The sequence below is a fragment of the Cimex lectularius genome, unplaced genomic scaffold, assembly GCF_000648675.2.
Source record: "Cimex lectularius strain Harlan isolate CLEC.00 unplaced genomic scaffold, Clec_2.1 scaffold105, whole genome shotgun sequence".
Taxonomy (NCBI): domain Eukaryota; kingdom Metazoa; phylum Arthropoda; class Insecta; order Hemiptera; family Cimicidae; genus Cimex; species Cimex lectularius.
Window position 1 is genome coordinate 802,361 of NW_019394178.1, and position 18,588 is coordinate 820,948.

The following is an 18,588-nucleotide window of genomic DNA, read 5'->3' on the forward strand; positions in this document are numbered from 1 at the left end:
GGCCAGAAAAGTGAAAATAAGTTGTACATCGTTACCTCAACTCATTATTAAGGTACGTTAATTATCAATTTTTAAGATGTTATTTTTGTATATTTAAAGGTTTCCAGATTAAATTCTTGCATAATCACACTAAGTAAAGTATTCGATAACTCCAATTAACCTTATTTTAGTTATTTTAAGCTTTGCTTTGTTTGCTTATATTATAATTTTTGGACTTAATGTTGCAGTTTGATTTTTGGATTCACATTAATTGTGAGTTTGTAAAACTTTATCTACTTTGTATTATTGATATTATTGAACGTAAATTGGTTTTTCATTAATGGGCCGGTGGCTTCGAATAGTCATAATATGTCAATTAAATGTAACATTGGCCTTAAACCGATTCCTTGTGATAAAGTTATCGTGAAATTCATTTTAGATTACTTGATTATTATGACATATACTTTAATTGAGACTAAGATTTCTATCATTGAAAAAATTCATTTTTTTATATTTTACATGTATTTGTATAATTTAAAAAACGTAATAATCCCAGGCTCTGAAGATGATCTCAATAAAGATCGAAACGTTGGCCCGATAAAGAAAATGTTTTTCTGAAACCTACGGTGTGATGTATGTTTCAGAAAAACATTTTCTTTATCGGGCCAACGTTTCGATCTTTATTGAGATCATCTTCAGGGCCTGGGATTTACAAACGTTGTTTACATATAACAATTAAATTTTGGATGTGGAAAAGTGAATTTATACAATGCAAAATATATTTTATATATTCAATCAAAGTATTTCTACTCACTCAAAGTGTTTGTCTTCTGTGTAATTGTGCCATTCTTGCGTGTCGTGTCGAGAGTGCCAGTGAGATTTTGCTATTTTGTGTTTATATACGTTGGATTTTGAAGGGGTGGGGAAGGATGTCGGTATAGAAAAGACATTTTTGTATAAGGCGTCGGCTTCTTTGAGGTGAAAAGAGCCGACGAAGGGAAAAAATGTGTTGGTAATGGTTCGGCCAGATTATCCTTTCAGGATTATATAGAAAGGGATAAATAGGAAAAGGAAAGCTAAATTGTTGGGAAATTAGACTATGTGAAAAATATTTGATGTGTGGAATGTAATGTGATGATATAGGTATGTTATCTGTATTGAATTTGATTAATGATATTGGCGTAGCTGCGACTGAGTTTACATGTAACTGTTCTGTAATTGATGCTGTGTTTATCTCTGTTGATATAAACCATTTCTAAGAAATTACGTTTATGTTTGTTTTGTTCTGTGTGTAATACTTTTGGATTTTTGAAGTCGAAATTGTGTTGGTGTTCAAGATGGTGGGTAGCTAGTGCTGCAGGATTTTACAATGATAGATATGTTGCCTTACCCTCTTGTCCAGATATTGGGATGTAAGACCGATGTATAATATATATTATATACAGATATATAATATATACAGATATGTAATATATATTACACAGGGCGGGCGACCAGGACCCGAGGGGTTAAAAGCCTGAGTAGGCCCGTACCCCATCCCTAAAAGGTCCGGGGCCTGGTCGGCTCACGAGTCCTGCATAAACCTATTGGACCTATTCACAAACCCCAGGATTGTGGACCATTTTATCCTGGGGAGTGTTTTGGTTATGTCCTCTCCTTCGAAAGTATTAAATATTCCCCTAGCATACCTACCGCATTCTGCGAGGTAGTGTCGAGCCGTTTCTTCTTTTGTTTCAAGACCGATGTAAGTTGCCGGACAGTTTAAGCAGTTGATCTTGTACATTACGTCAGATTTATTTGTTATTGGTGTGCGAGCTTTAATTTCGGAAAAAAGTGTTTGAATTGTTTTATAATTTTTGAAACCTATTTTGAAGTTATCGGACAAAAGAAATGAGTTTAATACAATTACAATTACACAGAAGACAAACACTTTGAGTGAGTAGAAATACTTTGATTGAATATATAAAAAATATATTTTCAATTGTATAAATTCACTTTTCCACATCCAAAATGTAATTGTTATATGTAAACAATGTTTGTAAATCCCAGGCCCTGAAGATGATCTCAATAAAGATCGAAACGTTGGCACGATAAAGAAAATGTTTTTCTGAAACATACATCACACCGTAGGTTTCAGAAAAACATTTTCTTTATCGGGCCATCGTTTCGATCTTTATTGAGATCATCTTCAGGGCCTGGGATTTACAAACGTTGTTTACATATAACAATTAAATTTTGGATGTGGAAAAGTGAATTTATACAACGCAAAATACATTTTTTACATATTAAATCAAAGTATTTCTATTCACTCAAAGTGTTTGTTTTCTGTGTAATTGTGCCATTCTTGCGTGTCGTGTCGAGAGTGCCAGTGAGATTTTGCTATTTTGTGTTTATAAAAGTTGGATTTTGAAGGGGGAAGGAAGTCGGTATAGAAAGACATTTTTGTATAAGGCGTCGGCTTCTTGGAGGTGANAATGAGTAATCCTGTAAACGTAAACAGAATATTTTATATAGATTTTTTTTAATGAAAACTTAAAATCCTGCATTATTTTCCGGACAACCCAATAGCAATAATCGCACCTCATTCATCGATTGTACTTCATTGATTACTGTATTGCCACTGCGCAAGGTTGGTTGGTTGATTCGGTTCTATATAATTTTTAATTGTTATTTCATTGTACTTTGGAAGTGGGTCTCCATATTTTATAACCTTTTATATTAATTGATATAATTTCATAGCCATGATAAAGGATTTACAATACATTTCGAAAACGCAACGAAGGACTGAGTGTTTTCTTTCAAATTGGCCTCATCGCTCTTCGTAATTTAATATAAAATTCCTTCAAAATGAATGAATTTTTTATCCCATCTTGGTGAAAGTTAAAAAGGGTTTGATGTAAAGTTAAATAAAAGGTACCTTTACTAAGTTGATTTAACGAATTTCGAACGAAAGATATAGCTCAATTCCAAGAAAGGCAAAAAATCACTTAATTTCAAGGGTAAAAGATGAACGTAATTTAGATTTTAAAAAATGACTTGTTTCATTCCCACAGTTAATTCTTGAAACAAATGTACAAAAGATAAATTGTGAGTGAAAATTGAAAATTTCGAATGTCAATTGTTTTCTAAGAAAGATTGAAATACAATTCCTTCATAACTGTAGGAAATATTAACGATGATTTAGACATTAATGATGCAACTTGGGTTCGCGGTGTACAACTCAAATTTCACATGTAAAAACGTTTAAACTGCATTCCATGTTAAATTTTTTCAACTGAACTGTACGGAAATTAACGCATTAGAGGATAAAATGAGTAGGGAACAAGAAGGTAGCAATATTGCGATTTCGTATAACTCTTTCTGTTCGGAAGCAAACTGATCGTCTACACTAGTTTAAAAAAAATATTGTTTACTTTTTCTCAGTAAAGAAGAATTCCAGAGTCGACCACAACGAAACTCTTGATATATTGAGAAAGGAGGCGCAATAAAATGAAAGCTTCGAAAACGACTCAGTCCCGATACTTGACATGAAGAATACTTTCAATCAAAAATCCATTTGGTATGGTGTTTGCACTGGAAGGATATCCTGGCAGTCAAATTTAATCAATCCATCAACCCTGTCCTTACGAAGAAATCGTGTAGCTTCACTGACTTCACAAAGAGAGATCGCTCCGTATTATTTGGTTCGGGGTGAATACAGGTTTATACATTAAAAATTATTCAAAGACCGAATGACATCTGCGAAGTGTTGGCGACCTGGGGCATGTTTTAATGAGATGTTTCCAGCACAAGTAAGAAGTAGGAAAATGTTTGGAAGTTGTATGAACCATAGTCTATTGACATTACAGAATATTATTACACTAAAAAACAGCAAACAAAATGTAGAGAAAAATACTAAGTTAGTTTGTAAATATAATATAAAATTTAGAATTTTACATTACACATAGAAAACATTTAGTCATAATTTATCCTTTCGGCTCTATACAATACTTATTGTACCAATGACGAATGTTAAATAAAAAATATACTCTCTTGGAGAAAATTTTACATTTCACATTTAAAAATTAAATTACAAAATTTTGTATTTTAGATTTAATTGGAACATGTAACATATTGTTGATACACTTACAAGAATTAAATTTAAATAGAAAAAAACAAACAGAAAAACAAGCCGACCTTAATCATATGGTGATAGATTAGAAAAAGTGCAGAAAATTCAATCTCATATTATTTAATTTTTTTTTAAACATAACTCAACTTATAACTTCTTAAACAATGTGATTTTTCATATTCTTTTAACATTTATCCCACTCAATAGGTACCTGCGTATTATTATCTTTATTTATATTTTCAAAAATCGGCTGGTAATAACCTAGAAATACATGCACAACAAAGACAGGCAAAATATAAAAAAGATTACTTAAATTATCAAAAATATTTTTTTCCGGCTCTTAGGGCCTCTGTCAAGAAAGTTTAAACAATACCTTGTGGCTCCCTACAGGGAGCGTGTCGGCATGCGATCCTATCTGAAGAAGGTACTCGAGCACTGCAGCGAGTTTCAGGGTGCCCTGTTCCGCTTTTTAGGGGAAATTGGGATTTTTTGTTGTATATAGTATGTCTCATGTGTTGTGTGTCTATATGTTTTGTCTGAGTTCATGTATTTATTAGCGTGAATGGCGAGGGGTGAGGGTGAAATATAACATCATCATCGCCCCTCGAACGATGAAAGGGGTGAGTATGTGTTCGGGGTCGATGGCGGAATATTTATAAAAGTACTCCATCGACCCCAATCTAGTTTAGTTTGAGCATAGGTCGGTGGAGTACTTGATATTCCTCCACCGACCAAATGGAATGAGTGTATTGTATGGATGTATTTATGTGTATGAATGTTTTTATCTGTATGAATGTAGTGTTTGTAAATAGAAGTGTTAATATAATATTGACTTAGCTTGGGGCTGAAATGACCTAGATGTCGGAAGCCCCAGTAAAAAAAACCAAAAAAAAACCGTGTGTCTTATATTTTACCTATTATCACCAAATTCACCAGTTTCATTAAAATCAGCAACCACGTCCGTAGTCTTTCCTGGCTAGTAGAACCGAGGATGGTTTTAAGACCAGCAAATTGCATTGTTCATCGCCGGCCATCTGAGAACAAGCCCTACCATTCACGCTAATACATTACATCCACATCCCAGGTAACTCGATTTGCTAGGGGTTATTGAGAAAGAAGCTTTACAATTCACGCTAATAAATTATATTCACACACCTGACTTCATTCAAACTGCCCCAAATTACACAACTTGTTCGGAGTTAATGATAAAGAAGCCCCACCATTCACGCTAATACATTACATCTACACCCCAGATAACTCGATTTGCTTACCCCCTTAATTTGTACTACCCCAGTTTACTGGATTTGCTCGGAGTTTATGATAAAGTAGCTCCAACATTCACGTTAAAAAATTACATTCCATACTCACCTACTCCATTCACTGCTCCAGTACCTTTCCTTGCACACTAAAATATTATATTCACTCTGTGTATTACATTGATACAAGTTAGAACGCTCTCTGATTCACAGCTTAGTAATTTTTCGCTTTTTTCGCTTAATTTAATACAACTTGCTGTTAAAGAATATAAACTAAACAAGCCAGTTAAAATTTCAGAAAGAGCATAATTAACAACGCACATCCAGTACTTTTTTCTACCTTTTCTACCATAGTTTTTCACACAAGCCTCTGAAAGTTTGCAAATACTCGAGGATTTAGAGCGGATATTATTTAACCACCGTTATACAGAAAAGGATGAAAATTGAAAAATCAAGCAACAAATTCTCCCTCAGCGTTTTCCAACCAGTCTTTCGTTATAAGAAGTTAGCAATAAAGGGTGGCAAACCGTACCGGTCCTGCTGGTACAAGCTTTCTTAGAAGATGCATGATTAATTTCCACGCCCCGCCGAGAGTAATCAACCTCGGGGCTAGGATTAAATTCGGGAAGGGCTGTAGTATTTAAATATATATCTCGTGAGAGTTGTGAACCCACCTCTGTTTTCTTACTGCCTCCTTTGTATTCAAGCCACACGGCCTAGGGTGATAAATTTCGCCTACCTTTTTCCCTAGTGCAGCGTATTCATATTTTAAGTTTTAAAACGATTTGGGTTTTCCATTTCAATATTTATCGCAAGGATTCATGAATTTATTCAGGTCGAAACGCAATACAATCCACTGTCATGATGCACATGTCTATTCCTTTATACATACTGATTTGGACGTAAAAAGAAAAACATACTTTGGAGATAGTTTGATAATAAATAAAAATAAAGTCTTTTTCTATACAGGTTTTTTACGATTACTCGCCTGTAAAGATCTAGTTTTTTGATAGAAATAAATTAAATTTCAATACAATTTGGAAATATTCATATTAATAATTTAATATTATTTTTGTTATATCTATGGTTTACTTTAATCCCATAATTCACATAATATAAATGTAAGTTATAAACCAATCTATCTTTGAATTTTGATGAAAAAGACAAGCAACATAATTTCTTTAGATTAAAAATTGTATACATTAAAATAATATCATTTGCAAAATTAGCAAGTTGCGATTTTATCTATTAGAGTTTGACAAAAATGTTAGAACTCAAAAAGTTATTTTTCGACTAACAACTTTTATTACTTGAAAATAATTCTCCCAGCTTAAAAAAAATATATTTCTCAGGGGAGTATATTGGGGCCTCTTCTTTAGAACTTTGTCATAAACGATTTGACGTTAAATGCCATCAGAGGGTTTCTTGTCACATTTTACTGATGACCCAGCACCACAACACCAACGAACAAAGTTAACTATTTAATTTCAACTATTTAATTTTTAATTTATCTCTTTCTTTCTCTAGCTTTTTTTTTCTCTCTCTCTCTCTCTCTCTTTCCTCCTCACTCTATCTCTCTCACTTTGTCCAAGCTTTTGGACTCTCACTTTTTTCACTACCTTCTTATAGTCATTCTGCCTGTTTTATCCTCTTTAGCTTTTTGCTCTCTCTCACTCTCTCTCTCTCCCTCTCTCTCTCTATTTCTATTTCTACCTTGATTTTTATTTGTATCTCTATTTTTATCATTTAGTCAAGACTATTTTTTATTCAGTTTCTTATCTGATGACACAACACCAACTTACAAAGTAAACTATTTACGTAAGGCGTTCTGTCTCTCTGTACTCATACCCGTACGCTTTAAACTAAACGATTTCTCTAATTTCCAATTGTTTTAAGTAAACATAACATTGGATATTAGACAAGTAATTTTAATTTTAACTGTAACGGTAAAGATTCAACGAAAAGTCTCTCTCTTTACATATCACTCTCTCACTGCTTTTTTTTCTCTCTCTGTCATTTTTTCTTTTTCCTCTGTTTGTCTTCTCTCTCGCTCTCTCTCTCCTTCTGTAGACCATTTGTTTTACTATCTCCATATAGACTGTCTTATCCTCTTTAGCCTTTTATCTGTCTCTCTCTTTCTCGCTCTCTCTCTCTCTCTCTCTCTCTTCCACTCTTGATTTTTATTTGTATCCTTATTTTTCATCTTACTTTTTTTTACCATTTTTAATTTTAAATGTTTTTTACTTCTACGGTTGTGTCACTCTCTCTGGCATTTATTATTTTCGTTCCCTCTCACTCTCTCTCTCTCTCTCTCTCTCTCTCTCTCTCTCTCTCTCTCTCTTCTCTCTCTGTCGACCATTTTTTTCCTATCTCCATATAGTCAGTCTGTCTGATCCTCTTTAGCCTTTTATCTTTCTCTCTCTTTCTCGCGCTCTCTCTCTCTCTCTCTCTCTCTCTCTCTCTCTCTCTCTATCTATCTATCTATCTCTCTCCCTTTCTCCCTATTCCACTCTTGATTTTTATTTGTATCCCCATTTTTCATCTTACTCTTTTTACCATTTTTTAGTTTTGAATGTTTTTTACTTCTACGGTTGTGTCACTCTCTGTGGCATTTATTATTTTCGTTCTCTCTCTCACTCTCCCTCTCTCTAACTCTCTCTTTCTTTCACTATCTCTTTCTTTCTTCCCGTCGTCTCTCTCTCACTCTCCCTCGATATGTCTGTCTGCTTGCACTCATCAATTCCCAATATATATATACACAAAAATTATCTTTGTCTTTGTCATGTGTGATGGATTTTTCTTAAAAATAAAAAATTATATTTAGAAACTGAAATACCAACCGTTGCTCCTCACAGGTGAGTTCTGACTCGAAACTAATCAGGCAGGTTTTCATAACGTTGTACCCGAATGTGACTAGGGTCTCCTCGTCGCAATTTTCCCCTCCGACTGAAAAAGAGAGAAAACGTTTTTAATAAAGCACAGGAGGCCTTCTCGGCAACTAGATTAGGCCGAGAGTCCGTTGAGGCGAACGGTTAATACGAATTCTATCGCGAAACGTTCGCCCAGGACGAGATTGGCAGAGAATTTCCCCCTTTTATACCCGAATTCTCATATAACGGCCGTGGTACGAATGGAAACGGGCTCCCGGATTGAATGCCAAACAGCCATTGACTGGGGGCCGTGGTGGAAGAAAAAAAAGGGGTTAGTGGAAAATATTGTTTAGCCGGATTGCCTCAATAAAAATCCCCATTGGTATTCCTGGTGTACGTGGTGATATATTGGACAAATACATAAACATAAAAAGAAACAATTATTTTAACAATTTCGCCTTATAAAGCCCTCAATATTTGACCAGTTTCTATCCACCATAAAAAATACAAAACATACTAAAAAAATCTTGATTTTGTTTTAATGATATGATGATTATTTAGTTGTTATTTGCGCAGGATGAGAGGTTTATCGTTCAGTAGTGGATAAATCATAGTCAGTAACAACTCCCAATATTAAATATTTTGCAGACCAAAGAATCTCTTCGTTTTTAAGGTGTCAGAATACGACATTAATACATCATCAAATATTATTTTCAAAAATATAGTACAATACTTTATAACTCCTAAATTTTGTGTTTTTTTATATAATTGTTTAATTGAAAGAAAATGATTCACACGAATTTTAATTAATATAAAACAATAAAATTTTATCGTTTGACGTTATTACATACATGCGGAGGGAAGCAAGCAACCACTGTTGCTCTCCCAGGTCGTTAGTGGCGTACATTTTATAACTCTTTGAAAGGTTTATAGTGTTTTTTTTTTTTTTTGTAACGTTGTAAGTCTAACATTTTATTGAAAAATGGCCATGCAGATTAAATTTGTCAAACGGTACCAAGTTAGTTATTAAAAAATCGTGCGATTTCTCCGTGTTGACTATGTGGTCATGAATGTCGTTGGGGGTGTGGCCCACCGCCATAATAAATAATTAAAATCCGTGATAATATTTCAGTCGTACATACAAGAAAAATACTCCGTCAAGTGAGGTCATGTTTAAAGCAAAAATCGTGTACCAGAATTCGTGACAAGCCTCAAATAAAAAACACAAATATAACTGGATTTGTTTACTTGCAGAGCACAAATATGACCGAAGTACTTTATACCCTTTGCCCCTCGGCACGGGCTGAATGGTTTATAAATTAGATTTATGTCTTTTTTTTTGTTTTATGTATATTCGTGCGTGCAAGAAAAACAATCGCTGACAATCGTACAATTTTCGTCGTCAATCAACATTTATTGATATAATCGACCCTACAATATTTTAATAATAGCTGCAAATGGATGACTTTTGACAGTATTTTAGAGAAAGAGAGAGAGAGAGAGAGAGAGAGAGAGAGAGAGAGAGAGAGAGAGAGAGAGGTAGAGGAGAGGAGAGGAGAGAGAGAGGGGGAGGGAGAGAGAGAAAGGTAGAGGAGAGGAGAAGAGAGGAGAGAGAGAGGGGGAGGGAGAGAGAGAAAGAAAAAGAGAGAGAGAGAGAATAGAAGGGAGGTACAGAGAGAGGGAGAGAGAGAGAGAGAATAGGAAGGAAGAAAGGGATAATAAAAATAAATGAAAATGTAGATTATGTACTATACAAAATACGAAGCTTCAATAACGGAAAACGGAAAAGAGTGAGTAAGAGAAGAAANTATATATATAATTATGCAGGGTGGGCCACCGAGACCCGAGGTGTTAAATGCCTGGGTAGACTCATACCCGATCCCTAAAAGGTCCGGGACTTGGTCGGCTCATGTGTCCTGCATAAATATCTTGGATCTGTTCACTAACCCCAAGATTTTGGACCATTTTATCTCGGGGAGTGATTTGGTGATGTCCTCTCCTTCAAAGATTTCAAATCTAGACCTATCATACCTATCACTCTCTGCAAGGTAGTGCCTTGCCGTTTCTTCTTTTATTTCGCAAAAACGGCAAAAAGGCTCTGGTAGAATACCCATTACGGAGAGGTGTCTTCTCAGTGGGCAGTGGCCCGTCAGGATACTATCAGACTGCTAATTCCCTGCCTTGAGATAGAGAATAGCCATTTCGATTCTGTTGATTTGATCACCTTAACAAACTCTTTCGATTGCCTGTGTCCGGGGGATAAATTCCACTCCCTAAGGAATTGTTTCATGCCCCAGTTATTAATACTCTCTTTCGCTGTGCTCATAGAGTGAGGTAATACCGGTTGTGGCCCGACAAACGCAATATTAGAACCTTCTCTGGCTAGGCCATTCACTTTTTCATTGCCATGGTATCCTTTATGTGCTGGTATCCAAATAAACGTTACCTTGTTTCCAAATCTGGAAAACATCCTTTTGATAAGATCTACAGTTTCCTCCACCAGTCGTGAGGTTCACCAATCTTTTTGTAATGACCTAAGACTAGCCTGACAGTCAGAAAAAATTCTAATATCTTTTCCCTTAATTTTATTTTCCATAAGTGTTCTGCAACACACATTAATGGCTCAGATTCCCGCCTGAAAAACGGAGGTATTGTTACCAAGAGGGGAGGAGATGCTGATTCCTAATTTTGATATGTAGATTCCTGCACCACGCCCTCTACCTTTGATAAGTGATCCATCTGTGTAGCAGTCTATGTTAAGATGGTCATCATCCAAACTATAATTATAATTACAAGGGGTAATTACCTGAAAGTGCTTTTTCCATGAAGGGGTTTTATCTTATAGACTGTTAGTAGAAATTAGTACAAGAAAGAATTTCTTCGCCTTTCTTGTTGAAAGATTAATAAATCTATTAGCCTGCCTCTTACTTGGTGCTTTTCTGTCCAATCTTGAATTTTTCTATCTCAAACCATTTTTCCAGCTCCAACTCACACTTTAAATTCACCTAGTTGTAGTTGCGGACATACCTCTCCAGACCTGCTCATTTTTGGCTAGTTGGTAAGCTTGTTTATTTCCTTATAAATATCCATATCCCGAAATCCACCTCCATGTTGAATATTATTATTACAATTCTCCTGGATGAGATCTTGCCCCTTATTCGGCTAATTGATTAGCCTCTTGTTTTCCTATAAACCTTTATGTCCTGGAAAAATAAGACAACTTTTGAGAGTTTTGCTACAGTCATTCATAGACAACGATTCTGGTCCCATGAGTGAGAGCGCTGACCTTTCTTTGAGTAGTTGCTCATCCTGTTCGTTTTCTTTTATATTTCCATGTCCTGAAATCCGCCGCTAAGTAGCTTTGTTGAATTTTCCTAAAGCCATTAAGGTATTTAAATATTCTCACGCTATGGTTCCTCTCCTTGGTTGTAAGTGGTGCTGCCTCTTCGGCTCGTTGGACACGCTCATGGTTTCGATCTAGTTTTCTTACGGCCATTAGGCTACTAGACAAGTACGGAGCTAAAATAATTCGCATGCCTTTATACCTGTCTGACCGGTGGAAAATCTATAAATCCGTGCACCTTTTAGTTTCTTCTTTTTCATCTTCTATGCATTAGGACGACCTCATTCCTTGTACGATAGTTGTAGCCAGTCCAAGGTTTTTTTCCACTTTTCGACCCATTTATTCCTACACCTACTTCCTGTTCTATCTTTGATCCATCAGTGTGCCTTATTATGTATTTAAAAATTTCTCTTCTCATTATGTTATACGGAGAGACGCGAGGCAGACTTAAAACTTACTAAAATGATTCAAAATTAACTACGATTGGTCCATCTCTCCTTAATATTGGCCTATGATCGACTATAATAAATTTCCAAATAGTTACTTTTACATTAGTGATTGCAAATAATTCTAAAAATATTGGTTTTTGTTTATACGTATCTGGAAAATATATTGAGACTCGCGGTTTTTACATGAATAAAAATTGAAATATAAAAAAAGACAAACAGAACAGCCAATTATTAAATAGATGAAAATATAAGTAAGTTTTAGGTTTTAAAATACAATAATACAAATTGGCATTGTATCTAAGAGCCAGGGGCTTAAAAAAGTCAAAGAAAGATGTTAGTTTTTTTTTTCTCTTACCAAATTATAAAAGTCAAGTCCATTCTTGTCTCTTAAATAGCGCTTAAGTTGTTTGTCAAGTAGTGCATATAATAATTATAATTGATAAAACAAGGCAATGGTTGCTGAGATTTAATGAGCCACTGTTTATATAAGTTTTACATAACTCGTTTCAACAATTCAGGAACGGTTAGGGCTATTAAAAGTGTATGGGAACAATTACCGCTAGAAAAGAGGGCTTAACGGGCAATTAACCTCCCTAATAATGTCAACGCAGCTCGTCGAAATATGCCAGAAGGGGGATGAACAACCTTTACAAAAAGAAAAGACTAAATGCGAACAAATTAAATTTTTAGCTTTCTCAATAAATACCGTGAAAAAGTTACCCGAGTACATTTTTTTATTTGACCTAATTTAAAGGGTTGGGCTTAATGGCCAGCAATTAAATTTTGTGGAATATTTTTCCGTTGGCAAATGGGCAGAGAACTGTTAACGAAATTGAAATTCGTTTAGTTCGAACCGAGTAGAAAAGCTCTTTTCGTACCGAAGAATGGTATTTACCTTTCTAATAAAACAGCCGGTTTAACTTGTACATTCGAATGGCAAGTAATGGCTCGACTAGAATCCCTTGTTTGAGCTGGTGGGAAAGCGCTGTAGGCTAAATAACATTGTCCAAATATCTTTCAACAGACGTAAACTCCGGAGTACGTGTTTCAACAGATGACGTTAAGCATTTGTCGAATCTTTTCATCAAAATATAACAACTCGGTTTTAGCGTAGAATATATTATTTAAAAAATATTTATACACTGTTATATATGACAATGAGGTCAGTATTAATCAACAATACGAACCGGTATTATTGACAATGCAATCTCATTTTTCAGCGAATTGCAATTTATTCGTTACGGTTTTTGATTAAACATTTCTGAAAATGCTTTATATTGATTTTAATTAGTAACAGTTTTTGTCTCTAAATAAATCTTTTTATTTAGACACATTTTTAGACGACACAAGAACAGGTATAATTTATAAAATATTTTAATTTTCGACGAGCCGATGTGAACAAGTGTGACAAGTTTTTAAAGTCACTCTTTCGCAAAGTAGGTTAACGGCCTCCTCATGAGTCAACCACGTTTAAATCTACAGGGATCAGGGTAAAGGAAATAAAGGATGACTTCCTCTTCATTCACTGAAGATCCACCTCGGATTTTTAAGCGTGCACACCTGGCAATCAGACTGGGTTTCGTTAACCAGCGAAGGACGCCAATATTGAAATCTGTGTTTTTTCTCGGCGAATTTTCGAAAAATAATTTTGACGTGTATCAACATTTTCCCTCCTTTCATGAAAGGTGGCCCAGGATATCCTTTCTAGCCAGCCAAGAAATTTTTTCCCTCCCCAAAATGCGTTTTCTTTTATGCATTCAATATTTTCGCATGGCGATTGAAGCATGCAAATCGCATTTTACTATCACGGGGTCGTGTTAATATGGGACCTAGAACCAAGAAAAAAAATTGAAGTTTTTTTATAACCTACGTTTTTCTGTTTTCGTTTTGCACATATTTCTAAATTATTATGTATCAGTCTATTGTTTCTTTTACCTAGCGTTAGAAAATAATAAGCAGGGCCGTAATAAATGACAATAAAAATGTAAAAATTTACAAAAATCCAAAAGCGCTGCGCAAAAATTACGTAAATGAAAGCCAATATCGTAATCACCTTGTACAACCATAAAGTACGAATTTTCATTTACATCCTTGCTCATACATTATGTATTTCAATATTTATGATACCCTTGCTATGGCTAGTTGCCAAAAATAATTTGGACGTAGTGACCGAGCTACTGTGTTGCAGTTTAGGGCTTCCCAAACTTTTAGCCAGCGGAACCCGTTTAGAGACCAAAATCTAAGGCGGATCCTCTCTCATTCAAGAATTTAAAATTACATATTTATAATATGTACTAAATTAAAGGTTAATCAATTAGCTAGTCCATTCCTCATTAGGTGATGGAGGGGATATCACTATGAAATCGAACATTAGATTGTCATACTTAACTTTGAATAATGAATTAATGAGACGAGTGAAGATGTTTTAACCCGGACAATTTGGATATGCCGGATTTAAATTTTGGTAACTGTAGAATGGATGTCGGGTACAGCATCTAGACAGTTTCGATATTTAATTTTAGTGGCTTTATAGATAGAAAATCCGGATTCACATAAGTATGTTGTGGCAAATGAAAACGGAACACATTTTGCTTTTTCAACGAGCGGTTGAATTTTTTTATTTTCTAGGCGTAGGAAAAAATCGGGCACTCGAAAGTACATTTCAAGGTGGAGTCTGAAGTAATGTCTATCAAACATTCTTATTCACTTGAACGTAGATTGGGTGGCTTTTCAATACTGAAAACGGTTTTACCACCCATTCACGGTCTTGCCGCATTGTAGTTGGGAAGGAGTGCACAAAAAACATTTCCAAATTTTGAAGGTGTTTACATATTTCATCAATAAGGTTCGCAATCTCCAGTTTGTTTTCGATTAAAAAATCTTTTAAGACAGGAAATGACTCTCAACTCGTCCTTCTCAACGGAGACAACCATAAACTGGATTTTTCTTTTGAAGTTTTGAAGGCGCGAACTTTGTCATTAGCATCGGAAGTTGTCATACTCTTCGTTGCACAGAAAGACGCATTTCATTCATTTTCATGAAAATATCTGATAAATACGACAGTACATTTCCATTTTCCGTCGTTAAAAACGCAGGCCTATTGGACATGGGGTCCATCAACAGGGATAAGACTTCAGAACGTGATTTTTGTAATCGGAAAAGCGCTGGTCTATTTTTCTCTGTGGATAGAGGTACATCATCACTTAGAATTGTGAAAAGCACAAACGAGATATAATTAATACTTTGAACAGCCTCATCCAAAACTTTCTTAAAGAGGTATTGTTTTGTAGGTAAATCATGTCTGTGGAGAGCAAAATGATTGCTGCTGCAATTGTCGGTTTATATTTTATTTAAATAATCACTCCCAATCATTTGGCCAGTCATTGTTTTTGAACCATTTGTGCACACGTTTACGCAATAGAACCAAATAATTTCCTTTATTGTAACCTATAGTTCAACAAAAGGAACATTTTAAAATTTGTTGCATTGGCAGGAAGTGCAACAGATTTGGACGAGAAAAAATCCAAAACGGACAAAAGGAAATAATGAAATAGCCAACCCAACGACGCCATTTGATTGGTCGATTTAGAGAGAAAATGAATTGTAACGATGAGCTGGGTTATCGACCTGCTGGAAACATGAAGTTTTTCGGAGGATCTACGGAAGAGGTCAACACAGGGAAAAAAACTTCCTTTCAGTTTTCGCCGAGCTTTCGACAGTTTTTATAATGTCATCTTCAGTACCTGTTTTATTATCATATAAAAAACAACAATTAAAAACATGAAAAAACAATTGCACAAAAATTGAAAATTTTATATATCTTACTTTAACCTTAATGGGGAAATAAAAAGAAACATGGTGTCGTGGGCACCGAAGTACATTACGTTTTTTGGTTCTCAGCATCTAAACATTATTTACTATTTAATAAGTTAATAATTTAAAATTTTTTTTAAAAAATTACAAATATAAGTACAAGTGAAAACGTGGTCGAGAAAAGGTTACCTCGTAAAAGTCTAAAAAAACTAGTAAAACACCTTTTGTTTTCAGGTTCATGCGATCACAGCGTGCTTCTTATACATATATATAATTAACTTGTCTTACATTTAAATATTCTACATTAAGATCACACATTAAAAACAAACCCTCTTCGCCGAGAGGACCCCGACAAAATGATGGCAACAACTCGTTTTCTCTCCTCTGGTTAACAGATTCCGCCAATGGGGCGACGTACTCATTTCCCTCCTTTGCTTTGAATTTTTGTATTCGTTTAGGAGGCCTGCATAGACCGAAATGGAGCATAACCTATCGGTCTATAGATTACAAGTATTTGGGGTGACACTGATATACACTTTTTCGGTCAGTAATCTCCTTTCCAAGTTCGACTCCCCGGACAAGATTTTCGGGGAGTCGAACTTGAAAAAGTGATTACTGTTTAACGCATGGGTAGCAAGTCCCGATATCTTTTTCTTATTGTCGCAATCCAACCTGTGTTGGTTCAACCGTGCAGACAAGTTTTTTCCCTGTGTTGACCTCTTCCGTAGATCCTCCGAAAAACTTCATAATGATATTTTCACATCTCTGTTTGATGGGAGAAACCTGCGATTTTTCACTTCATTTGATAAATCAAGTATATTTTGTGTATATTGTTTCTTTTTTTCGGTTTGTTTGACAGGGCGTGAAACATATAAATTTTACTGTTTTTTCATCAAGGAAGCAAGATACAATACCATTAATACACGGTTTTATGAGGGTTTCAGCGATGGTTTGAGCTTTACCTACCTGTCCCACTCCATAAATTATCCATTAAGACGCTTGTAGTGAGTTTTTATTTACATTTTTTGCATGAGTTTTATTGACGATTTGCGAAGCAGCCAGGTCAGTGCGCTTCCTCATGAAAAATCCCGAGTTCTGGGTGTGTACGCGCAAAATGAAGATGTAATTCAACTGGAACGATTGAACTGTTTCGAAGGACTTTCGCACAAATCACACACTGAGCATTACCTCGTACTGGGTACTTTACCCTGGTACTAACGCTTTTCAGATTTTAGATATTCCACTTCCACTGGCGAGCATGCTGGATCCAGTATATATTGAAACTTTTAAGAAACTGTTCGTCTCACCTTACCTAATTTAGTTACTTGTACAAAAATAAACGTAGAATTCATAAAAAAAATCGTTTTCAGTACTCATTGTTATTAATTTTTTCATTTTATTTATTCATTCTATTTTATTTTTGTAATTATTAATTTTTTTTAAAGCTGGCCACGGACCCCCGTTTGGGAAGCGCTGGTCCTAGTAATATAAATTATTTTTTGAGCAAGGAACAAAATTGATATCCTCGAATACAAATGTTTAGGACAATCAAAAAATATGTTTCCCCTCTAAATTTTCGCGATTAAAATCATTCTAATTTTTTTCACCAATCACAAAAATGGCAATAACTTTGCAATGACTTTACCGATCTAGCGGAAACTTTATAGGAATTGAACCCTTTTAACCTACACTCAATGGCATAACTTTAGTCTCCCAATCAGTACATAAATCAGAACCGAAGATATAAAATAATCCATAAATGTTTAGCAGTTATAATTGACCGTTTCAAGACCGACAACAGGACTTGGTTGAGATGAAACAGCTAGAGTAGGAGCGGGATTCGAACACCACTGCACTAATCCTTGACCTATGAAGACTTTCATCTCAACCAAGACCTTAGATAAAAAGCATAATTAATTGAAGATATATTGATTAATATAATAATTACAGGAGTAATTACTTTGTTAAAAGCTTCTTCAGTCGCCGAGAATAGAATCCTAATTACACGACATTTGAAGATATGGCAAAATGATCGGAGTGTAGGTTGAGATGAGGAGTTGACGCCACTGCGGATCGAAGTCTAAAAGAACATAATCTAAATTCACTAATTTCGTGGTCCACTTGACCGATTAATGTATTACAATTAATTTAAGGTTTTTTAGTTGAGATAAAAAAGTCAATGGCACTAGCGGGATTCTTACCCACGATCTTCGGCTAAATACGCCTCTGCCTACCACTGAAACTATCTTGAGCTCGATCCATTCGGACACTAACTTCTATCCAATCCGATTACACGACATTTGAAAAATGGCAAAAAGGAGGGAAAATTCAAAAGTTGAGGTTGAGATGAGAAGTAATGTGTCATGCTATATTGTTAACCCCATCACACCCCTGAATTTTACCCTGACTAACTAAAGCAATTTTAGGTGTGACCTGTACTCTTCTGCTATTTTATCAGTTCCTCGCTGTTGTAGGGACCATTTCTACAAAATGAATATTGCCAACCCCTTTAATTTATAACGGTCAACAAGTATTACTTTTAACATGTCTTCGAGAGTACTAAAAGTCATTCTTATTTGTTAATATTTCTTAACTATTTTCCTAACCGACAATAGAAAAACTCTCGAAGATGTTTCCATAAATCCAGTTAATAAGTAGCATTATTTAATAATCTAAGCCTTATCGCTTTTAAATGGTTTTTTAATATAGAGTTTCGGGTTTTTGAAATAGGAGCTGACGGCACGCAGTTCAAATAGGCCATGGACCT

The 18,588-nt window shown here is 35.0% G+C and overlaps 1 protein-coding gene across 2 annotated transcripts in view; it reads right to left on the minus strand.

Annotated features, from left to right (window-relative positions):
* LOC112126113 overlaps positions 1-18,588 on the minus strand; it is a 302,358-nt gene that overhangs the window by 21,032 nt on the left and 262,738 nt on the right. For both annotated transcript variants that reach the window (XM_024229996.1, XM_024229997.1), the window contains exon 4: positions 8,187-8,292. In XM_024229996.1, the coding sequence (XP_024085764.1) occupies positions 8,187-8,292 (106 nt within the window). The remainder of the gene's footprint in view (positions 1-8,186; positions 8,293-18,588) is intronic.